A 26,932-nucleotide genomic window follows, 5' to 3' on the forward strand; every position below is an offset into this window, starting at 1 on the left:
GGAGGAAGTAATTGTAATTTAAAAAATTAGTACTTATATATATTAATATATTTGTTTTATATTTATATTAGCATGTGGTGTATGTATTTTTATTCATAGGAGTATTAAAAATATTCTTTGTGTGTTAGTAAGAATTTTAAATTTATATTATCGCTTGTTTCAATCGTGTTTATTTTTTATACTATTATAATTAAAAGTGTTGGCTTATATATTACCAAGGTCAAGAGGCAAGGATCATTTGTGGTTATTTGAAAATCAATGAAATTTACTATGGATTGATGCTTGATTTTATAATTAATAGTATTTTCCTATTCTCTAATCCTAGATTTTAAAATAAATGTTGCCTGTTTAGCAATTTTAACTCTTTATTTGTTTAAACTTTTTTTTGTTTACAGCTATGTTAAATTTTAGTTGGGTAAAATAGGAGTAAATAAAATATGAAGATATAAAGGAGAAATATAAGATTATTTTTGTGGACGGTGATAATATTAAGTAACTTATCTTCTTCTGCTAAACTTAAATGTTGGCTTATTTGTTAGTCAAGGGCATGGATCCTTTGTGGTTAATTGAATAGCATCAATGAAAGTTGCTCCGGATTGATGCTTGATTGTATAATCAATATTCATATTCTCTAATTCTTAATTTGATTGTAAAGTTATAAAGTATATTGTCTTCTAGAAACAATTATTAATTAAGTTTTTCTAGTACTCTATACTACATTAATACTAGCCATGAAATAACTTTTCTACTTTTAATGCTTAAATAAGAAAAATACCATGAAATAAATTTTAGTCTTTTAATTGTGAATGGGGTCTACTAGCTTCATAGTCTTCCAGAGTTTCACGAGACTATTCCTAATATATCCATATAAATATATAGAGGTAATCATGTATTTAATTATATTTCGAAATTAAAATATCTCACATAATTTAATTTCAGAGGTCAATTTTTTATATTATTATGACTGGGTAAAATTATTTTACACTAATATTTAAATACTACTACTACATTATGCCTTCTAACAAGTAGTCCTTGCACGTAAGTGCACGCAAGGTTACGAATGTCTATGTCATATACACAATGATTTATGAATAAAAAATCTAATAAACGTTGCCTAGTATAATAAAAATATGCTTTTAACAAACAAATACGACATTCTTATCATGAGATCGTGAGAATCATTTTCAGTTTTTGGACTCCTGTCATCAACGAATAAATGTAATTTCCAGGTGTGAATTCCAAATACATATTTTTTTTTCAAAAATTATAGTAAATTAAATTGATGACGGCTAACGCAACAAAAAAGCTTATCGACTTTTTCTCGCCAGTATTTATCACTCTTATTTGCCAAATTATTTTGCTACATGCATTGAATATTCATATCGAATTTATAATTGAAAATTATTTGATTTTAAAAATAAGACAATTTTATTATGAATATATCTCATCAAAATAATTTAACCAGCTTTAACCAGCTTTTGAATATATCTCATCAGATTTTGAATATATCTCATCAAAATAATTTAATTTTAATATTCGACTTTCAGATTTTAAAATATCTCAACTATAAAGGTTTTAATTTTATCAATCAACTTTTTATATTACTATTATGATTGAGTAAAAGTAATATACACTTATATTTAAATACTAGTACTACTATATTTTAAAGTTTTACTTATGCCTTCTAACAAATACTACTATTATTTTCTACTATTAACTAGGTCATTGCACGCATGTGCACGTAAGTGAACGCAATGTTATGAATGTCTGTATCAGATATACGATGAATTATTAAAAAAATAAATTTCGCCTTAGTGTAATGAAAATATGGTTTTAATAAACAAATGCTACATTCTTATCATGAGACCGTGAGAATCATTTTCAGTTTTTGGACGCCTGTCATCAACGAATAAATGTAATTTCTAGGTGTAAATTCCAAATGCGACACTTTCAAAAATTTTAGTTCAATTAAATTGATGACGGATAATGAAACACAAAAGCTTAATGACTTTTTCTCGACAATATTTATCACCCTTATCTACCGAATTATTTTGCAACATAATTGAATATTCAGTATCGATTTCATAATTAAATATTACTATTAGATTTTAAAAATAAGAGATTGTGATTACGAGAACGTTAGAATCATTTTAACTACCTTTTGAATATATCTTGTCAAAATAAATTTAATTTCAATGTTCAAATTTCATAGGCAACAAATTTTTCAAAATTTTTAGTACAATTAAATTGATGGGCAATGCCAAAAAAGGTTAACGATTCTCTCACCAATATATATCAATTCTCATTTAACAGATTATTTTCGTATGTATATATTGAATATTCAGTATCAAAATTATAATACAGATGCAAGGGTGTATTTTTAATATAGATAATTCAACTCATATAAAATATACTCATGTAGATATGACTAGAATGACCTATCAACAATAGAACTATATACATGCAGTGGCGGATCCAGACTTTTTATTTTGGAGGTACGATAAATAATCATAGTGATTTGAAGTTTCAAAATTCGAGAATTTTTTTATCTTCTTTCTAATAGTAGTTTTTTTTATAATTATATTATTTTTTTATTAAAAATATTTATCGTAATGTCCAAAATGAGTTACTTGTTGGTATTACTACATTCTACTCCTTTTTAAAATATGTATTTTTTTATATATATACACTTAAATGTAAGAGGAACTGAAAGCAGTGTCTATTGTTCTAAACAAATAAAGAGATTAAATTTTAAAAGCTGTTAACTGAGAACTTAAGAAATTAAATTTATTTGATGATAATTAAAATAATTGAGAAATAAAAAAAATTGAATTGTTTTAGAAGAAGATTAAAAAATGGTTTACAAGTTAAAATGAAAAATATTAGTGTTGAAGGGATAAAAAAAACGTACTAATATACCCGGAAATGAACCCGCGCCACTGCCATGGCTAGAGAGCTTCCTACCACTACGCCACTTGGTGGGATATGTTTTGAGCTACACTCGTACCTCTATTCTCACGTGGATCCGCCGCTGTATACAAGACCCATATTAATTAGCGTGACTTGTAAAAATGAAATACTACTACTAAAATGAATTGGTTATTGGTGGATCCACAAAAGCGAGAGAGGGGACACTTGTCGAAAGACCATTCTACCCTCGAGATTCTACCCATAGGCATTAATAAAAAGGGGTCCGGTGAACCTTAACCTCACCCAAAGTAGAACACCAAAACCGTCACCTAAAAATTCCAAAGTCGATAATATTATTATAAAAGAAATCGGGAAAATAGTAAGAAAACGACACGACGACGACTAGAAATGCATAAATAGTTACCATACATTTTTTACAAATAACATAATCCTCACAATAGCGATTTGAGCGATCTAGCCTTGATCGGCTTTCTCACCCTTTTCTTCTTCCCATTATCCCTTTGCTCCTCCTCCTCCTCCTCCTCATCCTCGTCTTCATCCTCGTAATCCGCGAAGAAATCCAACTCTTCGTCGCCGGTGTAGGAGATCGCTGCTTCCTCCGTTTCAGCATTACGAGTTTCTTCGCCTCTCCGCTTGCCCCACCGCGGCCCGAACCCCGAATAGTAGTAAAATTCATACGGATTGGATGACGACGCGGCGGCCGGAGCTCTCTTCGGCCTTGCAGACTTTTTAGTTGCGGCCGGGCTGCTGTAGTTTCTAGACATTGATAAGTGGTGCTCGCATAGGGAATTTCCCTTGGCGGTTTCCCTCCGGCAATGCCAGCTCTTCCCGTCGGTTTTGCAGCACAGGATAGCTTCCTTCTCCTCTGGCGGCGGTGGCGCCGCCGTATCACTAAGATTCCTATAATCGATAGTAGAAAAATGGGTATTTCCGATCGGCAGAAATGTAGGATCGATATATATATATATATATATATATATATATATATATATATATATATATATATATAAAAGGGAAATTTTCGTGTAGAAACTCATAAACCCTAACCAAATTATAAGATACGATAATGAGGAAAAATGCAGAAAACTATTCAAATTCAATCAATAGTAAACGGATTACCTCTCAGAAACGGAAGCGCAGTGCTCGGAGCTTCCATTTCCAGCACGAACATCACTGCTCCCAATCAACTGCAGAGGAATAATCCGATTTCGAAAAATCGAACCGTGGAGGAGAAAAAAAAAGCAGAGAAAGAGAAAAAATCAGAGAAATTAAGGATTCCTAATGCAAAATAACAGCGAGAAATCGACGAATTAACACATTCTGCACAACCCTAGCGGCGGGGGCGGGAGAAAACCCTAGAAGAAGAGGCGAGATACGGGCAGAAATGCAGGAGAGAAGGAGGAGAATAGGAGGGAAGCGGAGGCAGATCTGGCGTCTCGAAGGAGCGAGAGATGATTTAAACTGACCTGTAACGGCGGTGGAGGAGACGACGGTGGAGAGAAGGTGATGACGTCCCAAGGCGACTGATTGAGCTGGCAGATATGAGGTTGGAGGAGGGGGCAGGGCCTCAGAGACGACGTCGCATTGAGAAGCTGAGCGATTTTAACGTTTTTGCGTATTCTCATGGCCGGGGCGGGGGCGGTTTGAGGGAAGTGGCCGTTGAGCACGATGAAGTAGATCCAAAATTGCCTTTGTTGTTTTTCCCTCTCTCTACTCTCTATGTATTGATTTATATATATAAGCCTTTTTATTTCGTGAAGAAATTTAATATAGTACACTATTTGGACATTACTTTTTAATTACTTGTTAGTTGCAGCCTTGCAGGTAAGTCATGGACCCACGCCATGGCCGATTGAACTGCTAATATATTTTATATTTTATTTTATTTGATGTCATTTTGGTTCACAGATACTATTCTTATTAATAAATGTTCATGTGATTCCTTCTGCATCTGGTTACATTTGTACACTGTGTTAACACTCCATTTGTTCCCGAAGAGTATGCATTATTTCTATTTTCACCCGTCCCAAAAATTATAAACATTTCAATTTTGAAAACTATTTTCTCTCTAATGAGGTGTGATCCATTCTCCATTAACCATACTTAAAAAACTTTATCTATCTCTCTCTTATTTTACCAATAATATATTAAAACTCATGCTGAACTAATATTTCATACTTTTTGGAGACAAAGGAGTATGATTTTAACAGTCCCCCCTCCATTTATGAATAAATACCTCATTTTTTTACTGATTCGAGTTTTAAAAAATTGTTTGACTTTTATATATTGATTTTATAATAAAATGTGAGTGTAGTGAGTTAGTGGAATGTGAGATCCACTTGCTAAATATAGTAAAAATGAAATGAAACACTTATTGGCATATGGACTAATAAAAGGAAAAAATGAGACATTTAATGACGGACAGTAGATTGAGTAGTAATCTAGTAGTATCGAAAATTGGGATGATTGTATAATAGTGATTTGTTCTATAATAGGCAACGGAGATTGTTAGGTCCTTATTGCAAATCTGCACCTCCAAAACCAACTGCACTGTCTCTCTAGTCTCTATAGGAAGGGAGATTGCTAGGTGAAATTGTATATTGTTATTAATAACTTAATGCTACTACCGTATAAAATAGGGAACAAAACTTAATTTAGTTGGTAAAATATTTTCTATGTAACTTCGAGTTTAGACTATTTAGTGATAATGGTCAATTTATAAGAATTATTCTCCGACTACTAGTATTTTCAGTTGTAAACTTGTAATTAACCCTAGCTTACTTTATTTTCAGTTGTAATTAACCCTGATTTAAGTAAGAGTTTAAACAGTATCATTTGTTGTCAGAAATATAAGATTTAAACTTCAACTAAATATCAAATGTGATTCAAATTTAACTCAAGGAATTTAAGTACATTTCAGTATAATCTCTTTTCTACGCAACATTTTGGAAGGCTGGGTATCTCTAGTAATATACGGCAGTCTCTGCCACCGTAACTAATGTTGTAGTAGTATTTGTTTTTTTATACTACTCGTATATCAATTTTACAATTTATAAAAAAGTCAAAGCCCAATTTGTTCTTTTTATTTATTTATTTGAAATTATAGAAGTAATAGATAAACTAAACTTTAACTTTTTGTCGCATATAAAATTATTAATTTAAAAAATAATTTTTGGAAATAAAATTAAATATATAAAACAAAACTAATATTTTTTCTATAAATTTAGGGCAAAGAAGCTTGTATTCGAATATGATTACTGGGATGGAAGTTATGCAATTATGTTTAATAAAACGATTTGGGCTGAGCTTTTGTTGTTTTAGTTTAATATTTGGGCCTCTATTTTTAAATCCGTATATTTAGGGCTGAGCTGTGAGGGCGTGGGCAAATATTCATGCATGCATCTTTAATTTTCCAAGAAAATCGATCTTAGTTCTCTAAATTTTATTTTATTGTTTGAGGGAAAATATTAGACTCGTCCTTAGATAACATGCAATTAGGATCCTAAATTTTTTAAAATAAATTTAAAAACAAAGCCGACTATCATTTACATGTAGTCATGAATCAATTACAAAACTATTAATTACAGTCTGGCAATTTTCAATCATGATTAATTAATTGATCTAATTAGAGTTTAATTAAATCATTGTTTAGAGTTCAATTAAATCCCTAATTACAATTTTAACTATAATCTAATAGCGATCAAGTAATGTTTAGTAATCCTTTATTATATTAAGATTAAACTTCAAAGAGTTTAGAAATCAGTTTAATTAGATTTCTTATAAAAATAAATAAAAGAAGAGGATTATTTAGAATGAGGAATGCGTCAATCAAACATTCAGTTATTCCATATTTTGGCATCTTCTCCCTAACTTCTTCTGCATACTTTTCCACTCATCATGAAGTATATGTGTTTTACATACTCAAATATTTTGTTTTTTTATCCCTTTTTCCTCGAAATGATTTAAAGCCCCACCCTCTCACGCATCATTTGCTTGACCTCGTGTTAGATTTGCCGTGCAAACTACGAGATAAAACACCCAATATAGTATATAAATCAAAACAATTCTTTTGTCATATTACTAATGTGACTATATGATGATCAGTAGCAAGGTTCACTCACAAAGAAACGTCCCCTTCTCATGGGAGAATGAGCCCGGCATCCGCAAGCCTACACCACCGCATCACCACCACCACCACCACCAGCAACAACAACCACGGAAGCTTCCACTCCGCCGTGCCCACTTAAAAACTCTAGGGTTACCTATCATGACTTGCGAATCCCTCTCCCGCCGTGTGCGTTTCATCAGCCGTCGCGGTTGAGGAGGAGCTCTTCCAAGAAGATCGATGATCCTTTCCTTATTGCCTACAAAGAGGTCACAAGGAGCACAGGGGCAAAAAAGGGAGATCAAAGTTTTGGAGGATCAGTGATGAACATCTTTTCATGTAAACAATCTTCATCATGTGGTGTGGAACTCTCACAATCTTCATCATTTAGAGATTGACCAAATATATGTATATTTTCATTCATTTTCAGCTATTGGTTGAAGAAAGAGATGTAGTAATAAAGAAAATATACCGTTGTAACCCAACATTTACATCATTTTCCATAATACATGATGTTGAAAATTATTTATGCAAAGCAACTTGTTTTTCCCATTTCTGCGTTCAATGCATTTCATGGCCTAACAAGTTTACATTTGATTTATTTTTTGTATGTCCTAATAGCCCGGTCAAGTGTACATATTGTGTTATAATTATCATTGCTAATTTCCTAAAAATATGGAGGGGAGTATATATTTCTCCATGAGTCCATGACTGAATATATGTGCATCCACCCTGATTGCATCTTCCCTCTTGCATTCTTCAACTACCGTGTTTATTGGGAAACAATTTCTGAATTCTTGAATTATGATAATAATTGTAAAATGAGAGAAATAAAAAAAAAAAACTGGATAGCCAATTTTTACCTTTACTAATCTTAAAGTAGCTATTTTATTACTTCAGTTTATTCTGTAAGGAAAATGGATCGAGTTATGGAAGTTATTAAAGCATGTTGAGGAATTGCAAAACTTACATATTTCTTGCTTGGAATGATCCTAATAGTATAGACTGTATAGTACATAAGCATTCGAAAAAAAATGTGTGTGTGTGTGTGTTTTACTTGCAATTCATTCAAATTAATATACAGTCATAAAATTTGTAGAAACTATACTTCTGAAGTGACTCAAGTCAACATAAAATAAAATATTAGAAACCTCAACGAATATTTAAGGAAAACAAATTAAGCAATTGCACTAGTCCTATAAAAGATCTCATTGAAACGCAGGAACTAATAATATTGCCAATTTATTGCATAACAAGGTGTCTCAAGAATATCTTGCTTGCCTAAGAAACTTATTTTCAATGCTAAAGATGGAGGGGAAAACTCACCAATTTCTAGAGAGGAAGATATGGCATCTCCCCAAAGCTACTGAGTTGGAGTTTTAGACTTTCTAGACCAAAGGGGAGGCCGGACTCTGTATTTAGGGGTTGGTTCATCCTCTTTCTTGACCTCCTCTTCATCCTCCAACACGTCTTTAGAAAACGCGTCTGGATTGGCTTTTATGCAGTTCTGTAGAGCGACAAAAGGATGCACGCAGTCAGACCCTTTCTCTTCAGCCGTGCTCTTGAGGAAGCAAACGAAAGCACTGGAGAATTGGTCGCCGCATGGCCCACTTCGCAAGTGAGCAATGCAAGGGCACTCTAATGCCTTCTGTGCTTGTGCTTCAAGAGATTGGCTGCTGTCCTCGCCACCATATGCAGCTGCTTCAGCAATTAAAGAATCAAGCGAAGGCTGTGCTGAATTCTCTGTTATTGGTAGGGAAGCTGTGGTTTTTGAATCCTCTGAAGTTACAGCACTCTGTGATTGGCCCATTACCACCTGAAATATGGTTGAGTATTTAGAGAAATCAAAATAGACACTGGTTGCATTAAGAAGCAATGATACATAGGCGAAGAAAATTGGTAAGACGGATATAGGATTCAAAAGATTGGACTTGAAACGGGACAAATGGCACTTAGAAGGAAAAGCCATGCAATTTAACAAGATCATAAAGAAGAGATTGAATATGTAGTTGATGATTACATCATTATCCAGCAAGAACAAGTTAGATATGTGTCAAGAGGTACCATGAATATGTTCAAATGAAAACCTCACATAACTGATTCAAGTAAACGTTATTCAAAATACATCTTATACCAGGAATACCAAGGCTTATGTGGTTTCTGATAATATCAAAAACTATACAAACTAGCCAGCGCTTGCATAGACACCATATACAACGAAAACAATAATCGACGGAATCTACCATAAGAATACAATATGGTATGCATATACCCAGCCCCATACCCATTTCAAAAACGAAACTCCAACTCGAGTTTCTATCGAAAGCAAAATAAGAAATCTTGAACTCAAGGAGCATTGTTGGGGTTCAGATCTTACACCTAAAGTTAATGATCCTTATGGGCATAACCCAAGTCATAAAAGAATTAACCCTAGAAATGGTATCAGGCAAGGCACAAATTTCAATTCAAAACTAATTTTCAAACTCAATCCAGCTGCATTCCTGAATTAATTGTCAGACACACTCGCACACAAAATAATCCAGCATCACACTATCATACATTCGCCAATAATGCACATAATCAAATCAAAAGGGGACGCAAGCAGGAACAGTGAAACATATCAGGGAAATTCACTAAGAAACATTTCATCGAACAGCTGGTGGCCCATTTCAGAAACCGCATCAAATATCTCATACGATTCCCCTCAAAAGATCAATAGTCATTCTTTGAAAAAAAAAATTACTACTACACTAAACTTTTAGTTAACAGTGGAGTCCTAGAAACAAAAAGAAAAAAGAAACAATCGAGAAAATCAAGAATGTCTAAACATCCAAATCAACTTCAGATTATCAGTAAACCATGTGAACTGCTCACCTATTAACCGATGGAATGAGAAATCCCGTATCTCTGCGCGTGTTAGTATAGTGTCAATTGTGTGTGAGAGAATTGAGATACAGAGAGATTATTGATTCAATTGTGGGTGTGTCGGTGTGTCAATTCTGCATTAAAATTTGTGTTGGTTTAAATGTTTCTATTTTTTTTAATAAGGAGGGAGCACATGGAAATAACTCAACATGCGTAATAAGTATAAGTAAAAGTAAAATTGATTTTAAATCACATTATAATACGACATATTTTTATATTTATGGGAATAAAGTAATTTATATTTTTAAATTGTGAAAATTATTCTCTATGAATACAAAATAAAATTACTTATACAAGATTAGTAGCTATTATATAAACTTACTAGAGAAAATAAACATAATTAGTAACGTTAGAAATCTAATTAATAAAATCTAATAAGAGCATCTCCAGTGGTTCTGGACATGCAATAGCCCTCCCATAACCTTGTCACTGCCACATCATCAGCACTAAAATCCTCCTGTCACATCATCTGGACATGCAACTGGACAAACAACTGGACATGCAATTGCCCAGCCACATCACTCAATTATGAAAAGCAAACTATTAACAATCACACAAAATACGGAATTAAATATACGACACATATACGCGAAAATATACCATTTTCATTTAAATTAAGATAGAGAGAGCACTCGTTAAAACAAGTGGTGCGAATGAAAATGACGTCCAAAACGCGTATGTATAGTGTCTCGAAAAATTAAAAAAAATAAAAATCTGACGCCGGTATGACGCCGATCCGGGGCCTACAATGGCGCCGTGCAGATCGGCGTGAGAATCGGCGTGGGCACGCCGATTTCACCGACGCCGGCTGCAATGGTTCGGCGTCAGCACCGGCGTCCGTGAAAAATCGGCGTGCCGGTGCCGACGCCGCCATTGGAGATGCTATAAGTACTAGAACATAAAAGAATTTAAGTGAAAAACTAAGGAGCCATGAACAAATACAAACAGAATGGGGAGGACGGGACTTGACCCGAGATCAATCGCATCCTTTTCAAATATCTATACCAGAAATGTGATTTATAGGTAAAAACGATATAAAATAAAGATCAGATACTATTTATGTGCGAAAGTGAAAGATCAGACACCATTTATGTAATTCACTCTATGTTTAAATATGCTTTCATAGGGTGCGTTAGGGTCAGTGGCGGAGGGAATTCAGGACAAGGGGGGACGGTGGTACCCCAATTTTTTTTTAGTAATGTATTTTACAAAAATTTCCAAAAGATAGCTATGAATATTGAAGGAAGAATCATCTAAATCTAAGGAAATAAATCAGAATATAAGGTTTGAGATAAAATTTAAATTAAAAAATTAAACCCTGATTAAAATCTATAAAAAAACCTCCTTCCGTCAATTGCCAGACCAAGTCTCTAGTCCGCAATCCTCCACCTTCCCTTCCCATCCGGTGATCAGCAGTCTGCAGGAGCAGAGTCGTGCTCGGCGCTCCGTCAACTGCAGAACATTCAATCCAGCCATCCAGCCTCAAAGCCTCCAGGTTTGTTTCTTGATTTCTATGAGTATTAAAAACTTTATTGTAGTGCTGCTAATCTGCTATGTTGTTAAAACTTTAATTTAATGCTTGTTTAATTTATCATTCTAGTTATAGTTGTAATCGTAGACTTGTAGTTGGGAATTGTGAAAGCATGAGTTTTATACTTTTATATAGTTTGAGTTATCTATAAGCTGCAAAATACCCTTTCTAGCTAGATATAAGTTTGTATATTTTTAATATTTTTGCAGAAAGTAGAATTAAAAAGAATGAAGAAATAGTCTGATCTTCGAAATATGTTCAAAAGAATGAAATCTCATGATAGTTCAAGTTCTTCGGCTCCAAATGATAATACGTCTCCTTCAAATGCTAGTGCGTCTCTGGCTCCTCCCAATGTCACCGTGACTCCTTCAAATGTTAGTGTGTCTCCGACTCCTTCAAATGTTACCGTGACTCCTTCAAATGCTAGTGTTCTCCGACTCGAAGTGTCCCGTTAGAGGAAAAAGAATTGATTTACGATGTTGAAAAACTTAATCATGATCCTGCCAAAAGAGATAGTATAATGAAATATCCTCCAAATGAGCGAGATGCAGTTAGGAGAGCTTGTATTCTTAAAAAGCCTTGTCAACCAAGATCTCACGACTCGTACCCCCAGATGACAAATCCTGGATCCGCCACTGACTGCTGGTCATGGTGGTGGTGCAAGACCGGAGTCTCCGATAATCAGAACGGTGATCGAGATCCCACCTATATGTAAAGAGCTACTAGACGAGAGAGACGAGGGAGAAGTAACTTGCATTAATTCATAGATGATCAAATACAATGAAATGGCAGCATTATACACGCTGCATGTACGGATTAATACGAAGAATCAATCTAACTAACTCCTAGCTCACATGCGTCGCGCACATGGTCGTTTGATCCCGTGTTTCTCGTGTGTTGCATGCACCATGCACCACTTATCTAGTTTCCATCCTTGCGCTTATTCAAGTAATACTTCACGTATCAAATCTTCCCCTTCACATAAACCTTGACCTCAAAGTTTCAAATGTGGAAACCTCTCTTCCATATCATATAGGTGTTGGTTTATAGATTATAAGAGATAAGCGGACGTAATACAACCCAAAAGAAGGAATACAGAATGAAAAAAACTGAAACGAAATTACAACAGAAAATGAAACAGTAAACCGTGAACAATATTAGCCAAGTCGAGGAGTCCTCTTTCCACAAAATGAGATACGCCCCGGTTGTGCTCTCGGATTGGCGTTTCATCCCCAAAGATAAAACGGCTACGTCTCTGATGAAGCAGCACCGCTATCAGCAGAGCTCCGACGAACTGGATGGAGGAGAGGGCAGAACTTCGACAGAAGAACAATGCAAAAGAGAGAGAGAGCTTATGGATACAGAATTATTTGTGTATTGGTGTGGAGATGCATGGACGTATGCGCGTCTAGGTTCGTTCACGACGTGGACTTCATCACGTGTCAGCCACATTGGCTTTACCGCGTCATATTGACGAGGTGTCATCCCGCTTGGCTTGCTGACATGGAAACGGTGGTGGTCTAAAAAGAACTAGACCAGCCTCGGGTCGAACCCATGCATCGAGCCCCACAACCAGGCCTAAAGAACAGTTGTGACATTCCTAACCCGAAACATGCATCATTTTACATTATTGCATATTATTTTATCACTAGCATAATGGATATATTAAAAGAGTTTTATAGAGAATAATATTAAATTAATTAAGAAAAAGAAAATGTAGTTAATCATATAGTTGGATAAGGTACTAAATTATTATTAATAGATTTATGTATACGTATAAGTAAACAAATGTAAGTATAACTAAATACTTAAGTAGATAAGATTTGTACCTATTGATAAACTAATATATATATATATATATATATATGTCCATGATCAATTGAGATTTTTTAAGCTAATTGAGAAATGAGATGCAATCTCAGCCACTCATTTTTATTAAATGAGTGGTCTAGATTTTGCCACACAAAAAATATTTTTAAATTAATTTATTATGAAAGGGTATAATGGTAATTTTAAGGTAATTAAAATTCAGCAACTTTCATCTCTTGCTCTATGCTTCTCGATCTCTCTCTCCATCTCTGAGGCGTTCCTTCCATACGCTTCCGTACACAAAATTGCACCTCCAATTCGAGCTCCATCTCATCTCATGATTGTATTCCCCCATCAGAGTGAGAATTGGAGATCAGAAAATACAGAAAATCGAGATGAAGATGAAAATTGAAACCCTAGGTAGAATCTGAACGCCGTAGAATGTGCAGCAACTGCTTATCGAGATCAGTGAAACCGAATTTCCGACGAGTCTAGGTGCGGAGTACAAATTTGAAGGTATGGAGAGAGGATCAGAGTCTGATAAGCTCGATTCAGGCGGAATCAGAGACGTGAGTGAATATTCGGCGCTGGATAATGTCAGCGGCACCGACGATTCCGTGTGTAATAAGGAGAACGAGTGCGTTGCAGTGGCGAAATCGATGTTGAGTGCTGCTGAGATTAGTGATGGAGTGAATTTCGTGAAGCCGCTGGCTTCTGCGAGGTTTACTCACCGGTGCGTTTCGGAGCAATTTCGCTGATTTGATTGCAATTTCGCTTTACCTTTCTCAGATGTTAGTAGTTTTGTTCTATTGTTTGGCTTTGCATTTGAATAGTGGTTTGGCGATTGGCGGAAATGTGTATTGTTTGTGTAAATTGGAAGGCTTTCATTACTGGAAATGGATTTTAAAGATTGGAGGAGAGTAATATTGTAGGGATGGTTAATTTCTTGTTGCATAGCTTTGAATTTTGATAGTTAATCACTTAATTATAGCTTTGTCCTTCAAGCAGCCTGTTTTGTGATATGCAGCCATCTTTAGAATAATAGAGTGACAGTTTCTTGTGGATTAGTTCTTTGTGTGTGAAGCTAATAAGCTGAAATCTTCTTAAATCTAAGAAAGCATTTATTTAGATCTAGGCGGAGACCGTAGAAATCAGATTCAAAGGTGGAGGAGGAAGGCGACGGCGGCGGAGGCAGAACGGCAGTGAAAAAGCAAGCGCCGAATGATGGGGAATCGATGAGCTTGAGTAAGAAAGCGGTGGGGCTGTATGTCGGCAAGAAAGGGCTGCTGTTTTGGCTCAACAAATTCGCCTATGCTTCCATCTTCATTGTGATTGGGGGATGGATTCACTTCTGGTTTGTGGGTCCCGCTTTGAACTTGTAGATGAATTGTGAAATATGTAGATAGAATTTGAGAAGGCGATTTATTTGACGTCCAACCATCACGATTAATTTGTGAAATATATGGATGCAGTTTTTAATTCGATTGTGTTGCTGGAATTTGTGAGTTGTGTAGATAAGGTGGTTGTGATATTGCCTAAAATACTATTGTTGACATAAATTATATAAGTTGTTGACATGAAAATGTTTGTTGTTGAGTACGAAAACAATGTCAACTATATATATGTAAAATGTTGTTATTTGACATAATTTATACATAAAATGTTGTTGTTGACATTAATTATATGTAAAATTATATAAGTTGTTGACATGAAAATGTTTGTTGTTGAGTACGAAAACAATGTCAACTATATATATACAATGTCAATTATATGTAAAATGTTGTTATTTGACATAATTTATACGTAAAATGTTGCTGTTGACATTAATTATATGTAAAACATTGTTGTCGACATTAATTATATAGGTCGTTGACATGAAAATATTTATTCTTGACATGAATTATATAGCTCGTTGACATAATAACGTTTGTTGTTGACATGAATTATATAGGTCGTTGACATAAATTTTATGAAAAATGTTGTTGACATAAATTATATGTAAAACATTGTTGTTGACATGAATTATATGTAAAACGTTGTTGTTGACATAAATAATATAGGTCGTTGATATGGAAATATTTGTTGTTGACATTAATTATTTGTAAAATGTTGTTGTTGACATAACAGTTGACATAAATAACGTTTAATGTTGACATCGTAGTTGACATAAATAACGTTTGATGTTGACATCGTAGTTGACATAAATAACGTTTGATGTTGACATCGTAGTTGACATAAATAACGTTTGCTGTTGACATCGTAGTTGACATAAGATCAAGATGTTTTTCACTATCTCTCTCACTCTTTCTCTCAAATAAATCAATATGTTTCTTACAAGAACCAAGAAGCTATGGAAATCTTAACTCAAGAGACAAACGGGGAGAGAGAGATTACCTATGGTAAAATATCAAGACCAATAAAAAAATCAGCAGAATTAACTAAGACAACAACTCCATTAAGAACAATTTCAGCTCAAGAATAAGAAAAACAATCCACCAAAAAAAATCCCTCATTTAAAAGAAAGGAAACATTTGCTAGAAAAACATAACACATTCAACCATCACTATAAACAAGAAAAAAGAACATTTTTTCTGGAAAAAAAATCAAATCTTAATAATTAGATTAGCCAGACAAATCACTCTAAACTTTGACACGCACAAACACACACACCTTCTGAATCAATTCATCAAACACATGGAGAATCCGATCGAGCTCCACCACCTCCGCCGTCTCCTTGCGCTGCTGGTGGCTCCGGAACGACACCGACGCTCTCTTCACCTACTGCAGCACGGAGAAGAGCTCCGGCGTCACGCCCTGCGGCGGCTGCTGCTGCTTCGAGATCCACCACGACGACATCTTCTCCCTCGAAGCCTTCCTCCTCTCCAATGGCTTCACCGTCCCCCTCAAATTCGCCATGGAAATCCTCACCAACCTCCAACCACTGGAACAGCCGGAGCAGGAGCAGGAAAATGATATGACATGGCGGAGGGTGGCAGGGGATACATCACAAAAGGAAAGTTATGATCAAGAAACTGGACATCCAAAATTTACATGAGGATTTCTTTATTATGTTAGTATCCTTTATCTCAAATATATATCAACATGCTCTGCCATACAAATATTTTTAAGAAAAGAAGCATAGTTTTAAAGAAAATAGAAATATTTAGATTCAATAAACTGCACTTTCATGGGAACATGAAAACAAGGACCAAACTCAAGAAAGCAAACCAAAGGAAGCATGGTATAAACTGCATTTAAACTTCTCTAACGATATTCATAAGACAAAAGGATGGATAATAACTAGCTTAACCTAGAGAAAGCATGGTAAATTTGAACAGCAGATGTACCAACATCAAAATAACTACTATTCTTTGGGCAGTATACATCAGATGTCAATTGAATCCATCTCTCCTCCTCCAATTGAACACAAAATCAGATCTGGAAGCTCGAGAATCCACGAATTCACACTCCTATCCTTCCGATTCTGGAAAATCATTTACAGAACGAAGCAATTGCTCGTCACCAACACATTGCAAGCCGTAGGAGTCGGAATCGTGCTCGGCACGATCTACATCAACATCGGATTAGACAAATTGGGGATCGAGAAGCGATTAGGTCTCTTCGCGTTCAAACTCACCTTCCTTTTCTCCCCCACCACCGAAACCCTCCCGATCTTCCTCAACGAGCGCCCAATCCTCCTCCGAGAAGCCTCCAGTGACGTCTACCGCCTCTCCTCCTACCTAATCGCCAACACGCTCGTCTTCATCCCCTACCTTCTCGCCATCGCAATTGTCTTCTCCTCTTCTGTTTACTTCCTATATTCATGTTTCAATTGCTCAAATTCTTCAGCTTCAATTTGGGGGAAAAACGGTATTGCTCAAATTCTTCAGCTTCAATTTGGGGGAAAAACGGTATTGCTCAAATTCTTCAGCTTCAGCTTCTGTATACTTCATAGATTTTGAAGGTCTTCGATTTTGCACAATTGTGTGAATTGTATGAAGATCAACTGATTTTTCAGAGAGAATTTTAGGGAGGGTTTTAGAAAATGATTTCAAATACAATTTTATTTTTTTCTATCATCTTATTAATGAAATGACACTTATACCCCCATGTTGACATAATGTGATAGCTGTTGACATTTCATTAATCTTGTGGATTAGTGGCTGAGATTGCATCTCATTTCTCAATCTAGCTAAATAATCTCAACCTAACAGCACCCTATATATATAGGATTGTGATCAAGATAGAACTATTCTTAAACGTAGAACTATTCTTAAACGTAGAACAAATGCCAAAAGGAGGTCGTTAGATCTTTTAATCCAATGGTGTTGATTTGCACAACAACTTCCCATTACAACCAAAACTATTATTAATGGGTGAATGTAGATAAGTGAAAAAATAAAGCATGCATGGACTCTTCTTCGTTTCATTCATTCTTCCATCAACATGTGAGTTTTTTCACATGTTGAGTCCGGAATGTCGTGAAAACATAGTCTAATATGTATGATTTTTAATCTTGACCGTCATTTTTTCCTCATCCAATGAATAAAATATGTAGAGTTCTAGGTTCTACACTTAAGAATGGTTCTATCTTTAACGCAACCCTATATATATATATATATATATATATATATATATATATATATATATGGATGTATTCATTTCCTTTTTGTATCTTTTGTTCTTTGTTTTTTTTAATCTCAGTCCCACGATTTTGTCATCCGACGGTTAGATTGGTGCCACATGTCATTTAATAATGCAGATTTTCAGTTGAATAATGCACACCGACTAATAATGCACCATTATTGTATAATAATGTAGATGTTCAGTTGAATAATGCACACCGACTAATAATGCATCATTATAGTGTAATAATGCTGATCATCTGAACCGTTGATGAATGAGATCTAACGGCCCATATTAAGAAGAATAAAGGATCTAAGGGATGAATAGGAGAAAAACGCTCCCCTATATGTGTGTGTTTTACATTACCTTTATGCATACATGTTGTACTTTATATATTATGTGTAATAGGTGTACTTATAGAAAATAGATGAGATCAACCACATTAGTGGTTCAACGAGTTATTTTGCCGACTTAGGTAGATTATATTAATTCTTATCATATAAAGCTTTTAGGCTTCTCATATCACACGAACAGAAGAAGAATAAATTTTAAAAAAAAACCCTATTCTAGTGCTTTGCAGAGGAAGAAATTGAAGGGGTGATTAATTTCTCTTCTAAGTAGAAATGAAATTTGTAGTAAAAGAAGAGAGAAACTTGTTAACAACAAGTGGTGCAAATGAAATGAAGTTCAACGAGCCGTATATATAGAGTTTTAAAAAAAAAAATCGGACATCCGAGCAGGATGTCCGAACCTTGCCACAGTGGCGGACGTCCGCCCGCCCGTCGCAGGGACGTCCGAGGACACCCGACGTCCTCACGGGACGTCCGTATCCGACCCTAAACGCCACAATGGCGGACGTCCCGGTCGCCCGTCGCGACGTCCGACCGGACGTCCACCATTGGAGATGTTCTAAGGTAATACACACACTTTGATTAGTGGCGTAAGAGTACCCCAAAATAACGTGTTCTTACAGTAATATTTATATTGAAACAACAAATAAAGTCAAGTGATCTGTTTGTTGCGGATGCACTGTCGCATAGGATTCAGCTGAGTTCGATTCCCCATCATGGCTATGGCCTTTTCTCAGCCTTTTGTTTTAGTAGTTCAGTTTTTTTTTTTATATAATTTAGGTGCTAGTACTTAGTTTTTCTGTTCGCAGATTTTAGGTTGGATTTGTAAGTATTAGGTAGTACTATATTTTATTATTTTTTATATCTCATTTATATTTTTGATGTATGTGTATGAACTTGTTTTTTTCTTCTATTTTTCTATTTTAGATATTGGTATTTGCATTTTATTTATTTATAATTAACATTTTAATTTTTTTAGTATGAAATTAGAAATTCAATTAGTTACACTTTTTATTCTTTTGTTCTATGGTTATATTACCTGATTTTTATGGGATACGAACTCTAAGTTTAATTATGCTGTAAAATAACTTAAAAATTGAACATTATTGTAAGATGTTATTTTATGTATTATTTTATTTTTAATATGTTATATTCTCTTCGGTCCATAATAGATATCATACTTTTGTTTAGTTTGTATCACAAAAATGTCACATTTTTTTTAAAAGTCCAATCTCAAATTTTCTCTCTCCACTTAACACATAAAATATCATCCCCTAAAATCTCGTACCATTACTCAAGTCTGCCATCTATTACTAGACGGAGAGAGTATTTTACAAAAAAATCGCACGCCCAATCCAAAAAGTCTGGATCCGCCACTGGTAAGGGTGACATCAGTCTTAAAGCGACAACTTGACAACAACGTATCATGCAATCTGCGATACAACCCAGCATATAATTCCAAATAATCTGCGATACGAAATCAGAGCACTATGGTGACACCATAATTTAAATGACGATCTAGGCAAGCAATCTTCTATACATAAGCAAGTAATTTGTGGTACATAGGCAAGCAACTCGACATATGATTCCAAGCAATCTGCGATACGAAATTAGAGATAATCAAGTAATCTGCGATACGTAAGTAAGCGATACGGGCTCGTCCCGGCGAGACGAGCCCGCAGCGAGACGCCGCTGCAGCCTATCCGTCTTGTCGCTTAGCTAGTTGGGGAGGGAGGGTCGGCGGGCCATCTCGCCGCGCGCCAACGCCACATGGCGAGCTCTGGCGCGCGGCGTGACGCCCACTCGCCGCCCCGCGAGTGGGCGTTGTCATTGCTGATGCAATAAATATTTTTTTAAAAAAATCGATTTTTCGCAAAAAAAAATTAAAATTTTAAAAATTTCAATGGTAATATTAGTAAAAAATTTTGGGCAAAATTTGGCAACCGTTAGACGATCACCGCATCACTTTCCATGATTATGCGGATTTCAATAAATTGTAATATTAGGATTTCAATTATGTTTTTTCGTATTTTCGAATGTTGCAATTTTCGTGATTTTAATTATTTTATGAATTGTTAGTATTAATTTAATATTTCAATGAAATATTAATTGAATTTGTTGGAAATAAAAATAAAAAATGAAATTGAATGAATAGTTAAGGGATGAGATGGTTAAGAGATAGAGGGATGCATGTGATGTCTCTTAGTTAAGAGATTAGGTGAAAAGTGCAGTAGGACTCATGAATAATGAAGAGATGAGACGGTATTGAGAAACAGATGTGGATGGCCTGATGGTCTTACAATGTTTTGACCGAGGAAGGTTGAAATTTATTTAATCGATAATCAGACTAAGGGAATCGCATTTAAATGTTTTCATAATAATGAGAAATATTCGATTCATCATGTAACAAATATTTTACTGATTAGATGTTAATACAAAGTCCGTAGATAATCGCATGTAAATAACAATAATTATAAATTATTAAATGTGGCGCACATTTGACCTTAAATTCGGCAATAGTATTTAATGTCACAACTTCTGCTTTAATTGCTGAAATCTTCTTTCTCACGCTCTCCGTCAAATTCCGTTCATTGTTTTCCGTTTTCTCTCTCCAAAGAATTTCGCGTAGACCAACTGTGGAGAAAGCGGAAGGATCTGTGGCGTTGGAAACACTGCAAAAAAGAGAGTAATTGTGGAATGGAAAAGCGAAGTTGTAAATTTGACTTCTCTGTTTTGATCATCGGAAATTCAGTTTAGTTTTGTCTTTTGGGGAAAACAAAATAATTTGGGAATTTCCAGTGGTGAGATGTGGACTGGTGTTAATGAGCTGTGGACGTCTATCAGCTGTGCCTCTTGTTGTTATGATAGCGAAAGGTGAGATATATATCAAGTTATCTTCTGATTATTCAAAATTTTCTGTTTAATTTGATAGTTTTTTGTTATTTTTTAACTTTGCTTTCCTGTTTCGAATAAACTCTGAGAATTCTTGCTCTCAATGCGTTTCCCTCCAATAGTTGGAATGAGTTCTGTGATCATTGGTGAATTGTTGGAATGAGTTTGGGGGATGTTTATGGGATCTATAAGGTAAGAATTTCTGGTTTTGATTATTTGATTCATTTGTGTTTGTTAAAGCTTGAAGTTTCTTGTTTAATTATGTTTTTCTGAGTCCATGCTGCCATGTGTTCTGATTCTTTGTTTGTAAGTTGTTTTCTGATGAAGTCTTTACTGCAGCTTGTGTTCATGATTGATTAGTGGGAATTTATTTGTTTTTTGTTTATGCCAATTAAACCAAATACTACCTCTATAGCCAATATCACAGTTAAAAAAACTGTGTTAGCTGTTTTCTGATGAAGTCATTCATGCAGCTCGTGTTCATGATTGTTTAGTGGGAATTTGTTTGTTTTTAGTTTGATTTCATGCTTGTTCGGATTAGATAGGGACTTGATATGCTATGAGGGATGAGAAGCAGATTGGAGAACAACGGAGCAAAAGAGCTCGTACTAGGCTGGGAAAGATAATGCAGTGTCTTTGCACAGGGGAGCAATTACATGCAATTGAAATGGTAGCCAAGGATAGTTCAGCTAGTGTTCATTCATCGCAACCTGGAGAAGCCGAAAGGAAGCCTGACACAGGCAACATCGAAGAAGCTGAGACATCACTGCGAGAAAGCGGTTCTTTAAACTATGAGGTCTTTCTCTAATAATCTTGATGCAAATCTTTATTCATTGTCTGATAAATTAAAGGGCCTTTAAGAGGAAGACAATATCAATTTTTCTTATGGAATTACTGGAAAATCATAGAAAAATGGAAATCCATAAAAAGTTCAAAATAATGCTCTGCCCAACTCCAAAGGTGTAATCAACTACTTGTATTTTGGAAACAAACCACATAATTGGTAGTTAATTATCTAAAAACAAGGTAAGCAAAGATTGTTTGGATAAGTTATTTAGATAGTTATGGTAGCAACATAAGGAAAGACTCCATTAGACTGTCTTCTCTAAACCAATCGCTAGTTTTCTCTTTTAGTTCTTTGGCTGGGGTTCATCAAAGTTAGATCATTAGTGTGCTTCTTGAGAATAACTACTTCAATGTCTTCAATCGCAACTTGACAATGTGTTGCTTTCTTCTACAGGAAGCCAGAGCATTGTTAGGGAGGTATGAATATCAAAAAGGAAATATTGAAGCAGCTTTACATGTGTTCGAAGGGATCGATATAGTTGCTATAACTCCAAAGATAAAAATCACGCTCTCAGTAAAGGGAGACACTCGTAGGAGACGATCACAGAATTATGCAGCCCCTCCAATGTCAATACATGCAATTAGTTTGCTTTTTGAAGCGGTCTTTCTGAAGGCAAAATCATTACAAGCACTTGGGAGGTATAAAGGTATATCATCCATTTGTTTTTGTTTGGCCACATGTAGTACTATCTTGCAAATAATGGTCTATTATTATTGACTAACTCTTTAGAAATTATATGGTGTTTTCATTGATTCGGTTAGCACTCATATGGTATAATGAGTGTCATTTTCAGTACCAACCATCAACTGTGAATTTGCAGAGGATTTTAGGTTAAAGGAAGCTGCTCTCGTTGAGAAGCAGCATCCTGCTAATAAAAGAGGACAGTGTCATCAACTTTTAAAATGATTTCCCACCTAACTATTCCTCAGATTTATTTGTCTAGCATATGCATGTGAAAGCTATCATTTTTTGTGTCCATCTCTCTCTTATTTCCTAAACCTGTGTTGTTTCAGGGAATACACATTCCTTATCGAGTTTGCTCATGTGAAATATTAGTTTTAAATCTTTTCATATTTTGTTGAATTAGTTTTCTTAAGTTATTTTCTGGAGTCCCATTATGCATCATTTATTAGCCTTTTCAATAGTTTTTTGTTCTATGACTGTTCTAGTGATTTCAGTCCATATCGTTGTTGTTGCTATCAAAAGGTCGGTGCAAAATTGCTGAGAGAACATAAGTCTTCAAGCTTATTTCACAGTTAATTGTGAATAATGATCTGAGTCTTTCCAATCATCTTTGCAGAAGCTGCTCAATCATGCTCAGTTATTCTGGACATTGTTGAATCATCATTACCAGCTGCCTTCCCTGAAAACTTTGGTGCTGACTGTAAATTGCAGGAGACTCTAAATAAGGCTGTCGAGTTGCTTCCAGAATTATGGAAACTTGCTGATTCTCCTCGTGATGCAGTCGTGTCATACCGCCGGGGCCTTCTCCATCACTGGAACCTGGATGCACAAACTACAGCCAAGATCCAAAAAGAGTTTGCCATTTTTCTACTATACAGTGGAATTGAAGCAATTGCTCCAAACTTGAGAGATCAAATGGAGAATGCATTTATACCCAAAAACAATACTGATGAAGCCATTCTTCTTTTGATGATTCTTTTAAGAAAAGTTTCTCTGAAGAGAATTGAGTGGGATCCTTCAATTTTAGATCACCTTTCATATGCATTATCCATTTCTGGTGGACTAGAGGCTTTAGCTAATCAAATCGATGAACTTCTTCCTGGAGTTATAGATCGAAAGGAAAGGTATCATACGTTAGCTCTCTGTTATCATGGAAACGGTGATGACACGGGGGCTTTGAATTTATGGAAGAAAAATTTGAAAACTCAAGTGGATTCGACTTATTTATCAGCTTTGTTATTCATTTCAAAGATATGTGGAGGGAATCCTGAGTATGCTGGCGAAGGGATTAATTTTTCTCAGAGTGCGGTTGGCAACTTGCATAGGGGATGTGATCAGTTGATGGGTGTTTCCCAATGCATGTTGGGCATCTCACTATCAACATATTCTAGGTTTGCTGCAACTGACACTGAGAGAGTTCAAAAACAGTCGAAGGCACTTAAATCCCTGGAAATAGCTGGGAGAGTTACAAAAATGAAGGACCCTTTCATTATTTACCATTTATCAGTAGAAAATGCTGAGCAGAGAAAGCTGGATGCTGCACTTCATCATGCAAAAAACTTGCTTAAATTGGAGAGCGGTTCTAATATTAAAGGATGGGTCTTGTTGGCTCGAATATTATCTGCTCAAAAATGTTTTTCCAATGCTGAAACTATCATAAATGCGGCGTTGGACCAGACTGGAATATGGGATCAGGGAGAACTGTTGAGAAGTAAAGCTAAGCTCCAGCTTGCTCAGGGTCTAGTGAAGGAGGCTATTCAAACTTATTCTCAGCTGCTTGCTGTCCTTCAGGTTCAACTTAAAAGTGTTGATTCAGGGAAGAAGCTTAAGGTATGTAGCACTAGTCACTTGTTTGGCATACATGTAACAAATTTTATGGTCCTTGTATTATAGTATGTTATTTGTGAATGATTGAAATGATTGTTTGTGGAATTTAATGTTGCATGGGTTATACATGCAACTTTGCTAGCTTCCAAAAGGATATTTACTACCATGAAGCTCTTTTCACCATTTATGAAAATGTATAAGAGATCTGATACTGTGCCTTGAGTCCATGCAAAAAAGTTGTTTCTTCTGATGGATTGACTATTGGGTATATTCAACTCATAATGGACCTTAATTGCTTCTAAGTCTGAATAAGTTCAATACTGCCCTATCTGAAATCTCAAGCCGTGACAGTGCCCTATCATGTCTTTGATTTCTCTTATTGTACATATTTGCATGCTAACTTATCTTAGTAGCTGGTCCATATGGGTTGTTTGATGAAAGCCCTTTGCTACTGAAATGACAGGAGAACCGCAATCGTATTAAGAACTTAGAGCTGGATACATGGCTTGGTTTGGCTTCCATCTACATCAAATTGTCTCGGTGGCATGATGCTGAGCTGTGTCTTTCAAAATCTGAAGGCATTACTGCCTTTTCTGCGTCTAGATGGCACACCACTGGTAATCATGCTTGGCCTTTTATTCGTTTCAAAATCCTTTCTTATGGAAATTCATATTTTGCTGTCTCTTATATGTGGAACAACACACTATATTGGAGTAGAAAGAACCAGTCCAGAGTTTTTGTCTCATCAGTTATGGACTCCTTTTACTGTGAGCAGATTATGTGAAAAGCATGTGATCTTATCCTCTTTATGTTTGATAAATTTATAGTGTCAGTATCAAAATGATGGAAATATTCTGGTATACTGTAGGTGTTATTTCTCCAATAGATGGAAGTATACACTTCGGCTGATATGATTTTTATCATAATACAAACTCATCTTGGATACTAAATGCAGGTATGCTTCACGAAGCAAAGGGAGACGAGAAAGAAGCTCTGAAGGCATACTCGCTCGCCCTGGAAGTCGACACAACACATGTCCCAAGTCTAGTCTCCAAGGCTAAGATTCTGATTGGTAGCAGTTGCAGGTCCCCAGCTGTCATAAGAAGCTTCCTGACAGAAGCTCTACGACTCGATCATACCAACGTATCGGCTTGGCATCATCTGGGCATCCTTCACAGGGATGTAGGAGGTAGTTTATCAGCTGTGGAAGCTGCTGAATGTTTCCAAGCGGCTGCTGCCCTCCAGGAGACCGAACCCGTTGAGCCATTCAGATGACTGCCGTTTCCTATTTGTGAGCACCCTTTCTTTGTATATTGTTGAGCAAAATAATTGTATCTATTCCATTTAAAGAAGAAGAAGGTAATACAGATACAAGTTTTTGGGTCTTCCATAGTTTTCCATATTCTGCAAATGTAATTGTGATGTGAGTAATAAAAAATCCACTTTTGTTTGATCATGCCGATTTTTATTTTTATTGTTTTATCTTCATTTTTCATGAATTCTTTCTTGATTTTTTTTGTTCGTTGCGTATATATAACTAAGTAAGGATTTCAGTTTTTACCAGTATCTGCCTTTATTCATTACTTCCTAGACCGAAAATATTAGTACATGATAATTAGATGGTTAGCTTCTTTGCTATTTTAATATGATGATTCGTTAAATTGAATATTCTAAATTGGGATTCCATAGTTCTTTCAGAATAAGTAAATACTCATTTCGGGTGTTTTATAAATGAGAAAATTGTACTTTTAATATTTCAATTTTCCTATAATATTATTTTCCGACGATGCTCTTTAACATATCTCTAAATTTGATGAACATTGATGTGGCATTGATAAAATTTCACTTTTTTACAAACAAATTACCAAAATGCCCTTCAACATTTAAGGGTTATTTTTTGTCAAATGTAATTACTCATATTTTTTTATCCCCTCTCGTGTGTCTCTTATCTCTTCTTTCTTTTTCAGATTAAATAATTATCATTCAAAGATTCTCTCTCATCTGATTCTTAGGGACAAATTCTATCTCAACAATATGTATCCTTTTGTTTCGTTGAATTATTGGATTATTTTCAACCTGTGCAGAATGAAGAGGGTAATATGAATATGTAATATATCCATCCAAGTTAAAAATCATATACACTATATATAATATAATTGCTTTTTAGAGCATTTAATCTAAAAAATAAAGAAAAGAGATGAGAGAGGATATAAAAAGTAAAAAAAATGACAAAATAAAAAATCCTAAGGGCTTAAAAGCATTTTTGTCTATGAAAAGTCTAAAAAGTGCAAATAGTAGTATACTTATATGGTATAGTTTTAGAGTTTTTTAAATAAGTGTGGGTAATTTTTTTAAATATTATAGCAAATAATCATTTAAATAGTAGTAGTAGTGCTTGGTAATAC

At 35.1% G+C, this 26,932-nt stretch overlaps 3 protein-coding genes across 7 annotated transcripts; 1 reads left to right on the forward strand and 2 right to left on the reverse strand.

Annotated features, from left to right (window-relative positions):
• Positions 1-3,261: 3,261 nt before the first annotated feature.
• LOC121768163 lies at positions 3,262-4,627 on the reverse strand. The gene is made up of 3 exons (XM_042164546.1): positions 4,398-4,627; positions 4,051-4,118; positions 3,262-3,831 (listed from the first exon to the last, which is right to left on the reverse strand). The coding sequence occupies exons 1-3, from the start codon at positions 4,554-4,556 to the stop codon at positions 3,363-3,365; spliced, it is 696 nt and encodes a 231-aa protein (XP_042020480.1). The 5' UTR covers positions 4,557-4,627; the 3' UTR covers positions 3,262-3,362.
• A 3,496-nt stretch (positions 4,628-8,123) lies between these two features.
• LOC121792654 (mitochondrial intermembrane space import and assembly protein 40 homolog) lies at positions 8,124-9,883 on the reverse strand. Its single transcript, XM_042190680.1, has one exon. The coding sequence runs from the start codon at positions 9,021-9,023 to the stop codon at positions 8,400-8,402; it is 624 nt and encodes a 207-aa protein (XP_042046614.1). The 5' UTR covers positions 9,024-9,883; the 3' UTR covers positions 8,124-8,399.
• A 10,924-nt stretch (positions 9,884-20,807) lies between these two features.
• Positions 20,808-25,983, forward strand: LOC121792655 (protein NPGR2-like). 5 transcript variants are annotated; one of them, XM_042190682.1, is made up of 7 exons: positions 20,808-21,151; positions 21,292-21,361; positions 21,711-21,965; positions 22,410-22,662; positions 23,317-24,530; positions 24,991-25,144; positions 25,483-25,983. In XM_042190682.1, exons 3-7 carry the CDS (start codon positions 21,729-21,731, stop codon positions 25,800-25,802), a joined length of 2,178 nt encoding a protein of 725 aa, XP_042046616.1. In that variant the 5' UTR covers positions 20,808-21,151; positions 21,292-21,361; positions 21,711-21,728; the 3' UTR covers positions 25,803-25,983. The 5 variants fall into 5 exon arrangements, with proteins under 5 accessions (XP_042046616.1, XP_042046615.1, XP_042046618.1 ...); XM_042190681.1 differs by having other exon boundaries at positions 21,715-21,965; XM_042190684.1 differs by lacking the exon at positions 21,292-21,361.
• Positions 25,984-26,932: the final 949 nt, after the last annotated feature.

This window comes from Salvia splendens, chromosome 2 (genome assembly GCF_004379255.2).
Source record: "Salvia splendens isolate huo1 chromosome 2, SspV2, whole genome shotgun sequence".
Classification (NCBI taxonomy): Eukaryota; Viridiplantae; Streptophyta; class Magnoliopsida; order Lamiales; family Lamiaceae; genus Salvia; species Salvia splendens.